The sequence below is a fragment of the Gavialis gangeticus genome, unplaced genomic scaffold (assembly GCF_001723915.1).
Source record: "Gavialis gangeticus isolate Ggan-Ray unplaced genomic scaffold, GavGan_comp1, whole genome shotgun sequence".
Taxonomy (NCBI): domain Eukaryota; kingdom Metazoa; phylum Chordata; order Crocodylia; family Gavialidae; genus Gavialis; species Gavialis gangeticus.
This window is the reverse complement of record NW_017729022.1, coordinates 81,823,125-81,824,995: the sequence shown is the minus strand read 5'-3', so window position 1 is coordinate 81,824,995 and position 1,871 is coordinate 81,823,125. Positions and strand designations below refer to the sequence as shown.

Sequence of the window (1,871 nt, the reverse complement as noted above, 5' to 3'; positions counted from 1 at the left end):
GAAATAAGCAACCAGAGGGAGGTGGTACATTTCTAACATTTGATTTTTTTTTATTTTTTTTTTGGGGTGGGTGGGGGGGAGGGGGTTGAGAATTATTACTATTATTAGAAGGACTCTAAAGTTTCTTCCATCTTCCTCAAGATAAATGTAAATGTTTCAGTTCAGAAAGTTACATACCTACAGGACTACCTGCTGGAGAAACTGAAGGTGGCTGTGATGAAACAATGGCACTTGGTGAAGCTTTATCAAAATCCAGAATAGACTCCTTAAAAAAAAAAAAGACACAACTAAACAAGCTAGCAGACAAAATTCAAATTGATTACATGGCAAGAGATAAATAAGCAAATCTGCACAGATTATAAAGGCCATTAGTTACTTTAAAATTCCCATTCCATCACAATTCAAGCAGTTTTGTTGCTACAATGCTAGCATTACCACAAAAGGGAATCCGATGTTCCTATAGTAATGAAAGACATACTTGCATGAAGTTGTATGTTCCTTGTATCTGAGTCATCAGATCCTGCAGTTTTTCCCTCCTTAGTACTGGATCCTTTGGAAGAGTAGACGTAGAGCAAAATTCTGCAGCTGGCTGATGTACAGGTTTAGGCACCTAATGTGAAAAAGAGGATAAGACAAATACAACCCAATTCCAAAGCATATTTAAAGAATCAAATACCAGAAATTAAAAGACTGCTATGCTGTTTTTGGCATTTCTCCAAGTCAAGGTGAAAAGTGCAAACTGTCGCTTTATTCATCAAGATCAGTTTACTGTTGTCATTTGATTAGTTAATCTGGTGCCTTGAATTAGTTTCATCTTTACCTTATTCAGCTAAATGAGTTCATACAACAGTTAAAACCATTATAAAACTAGCTCTAAAATTTGAGTGGTACTAGCTAAAAGGCTTTCCAATACAAGTTAAAAAGGTTTTCAAGTGCCAAGACAGGTTAAAAACAAGCTGTGCAAGCCCTTAAGGTTCCCAAAGCATACTTCTCCCTAGATGAATTACAATTGAGCCAACATGTTCTGGTTTTTGGGAAGCGACATTCCAGATGTTTTCAAGAAATAACAGCTATAAGAGTTGCAACCATGGTTACTCAGCATTAGATTTAAGAACCTGTCTGCTGAAGCTTGATACTGCAAAAGTATAGCACAACCTGCAAAAAAGGATGCGTTAGCACAAGTCCTTGAAGCTGGGCATACAATATTCAGCCTTTGAATGGGTCTCAGGTGTGTCATGTACTCCTACAACATCTTGCCTCTTTCCTAAAAAGTGACAATTCTTCCTCAAAAAAAGGAAAAAAATTGAGAGAAGTAATCAGAAAGTCTTCCTGAAGATTCAGGGCATAGAACAGGTTACACAACTAACCAAGAGCCCTGCTACTTGGAATTTTTAAAATTGAAAGTTGAAGGAAACACTTCTTAGCACAGATGTAGACAACTTAATGAACCTTTGAATAAAGGTATTATTGAAAAGATGTCAGAGACATTGAGTAGGTCTTATGAGCTTGATCTCTTCTAGCCAGGGGACTGGATAGATGGAATGAGGGCCCCTAAGTTTTCAGGTACACAAGTCACTAGGCTTTATCACCATAACTTTAATAGCTCAACATTCAAGTGCAAAACTTTGGAAATCAGCTACAAACCTTAGAGTTGCTTCATATTTTTTCCCCAAATGCAGAGAGCACCTTGGAATACCCTTGTGAAGATGCATGCTTGCTTCTGCCCTCCCACCAAGTCTCAGAAAACTAAGAGAAGTACTAGTTATTTATATAAGCAGAGGAAAACTGAGCAAAAAGTTTTATTGCATGATGCAATGCCAAAACTATATTGTTGGTTTTTGGTTTTTGTTTTTTTTTGGGGGGGGGGGGGG

The 1,871-nt window shown here is 37.4% G+C and overlaps 1 protein-coding gene across 1 annotated transcript in view; it reads right to left on the bottom strand.

The window, feature by feature from the left end:
- CAPRIN2 (caprin family member 2) overlaps nt 1-1,871 on the bottom strand; it is a 102,487-nt gene that overhangs the window by 49,812 nt on the left and 50,804 nt on the right. Inside the window, exons 12-13 of the mRNA XM_019515482.1 lie at nt 479-610; nt 178-265 (exon numbers count right to left, since the gene is read on the bottom strand). Coding sequence (XP_019371027.1) covers nt 178-265; nt 479-610 — 220 coding nt within the window. The remainder of the gene's footprint in view (nt 1-177; nt 266-478; nt 611-1,871) is intronic.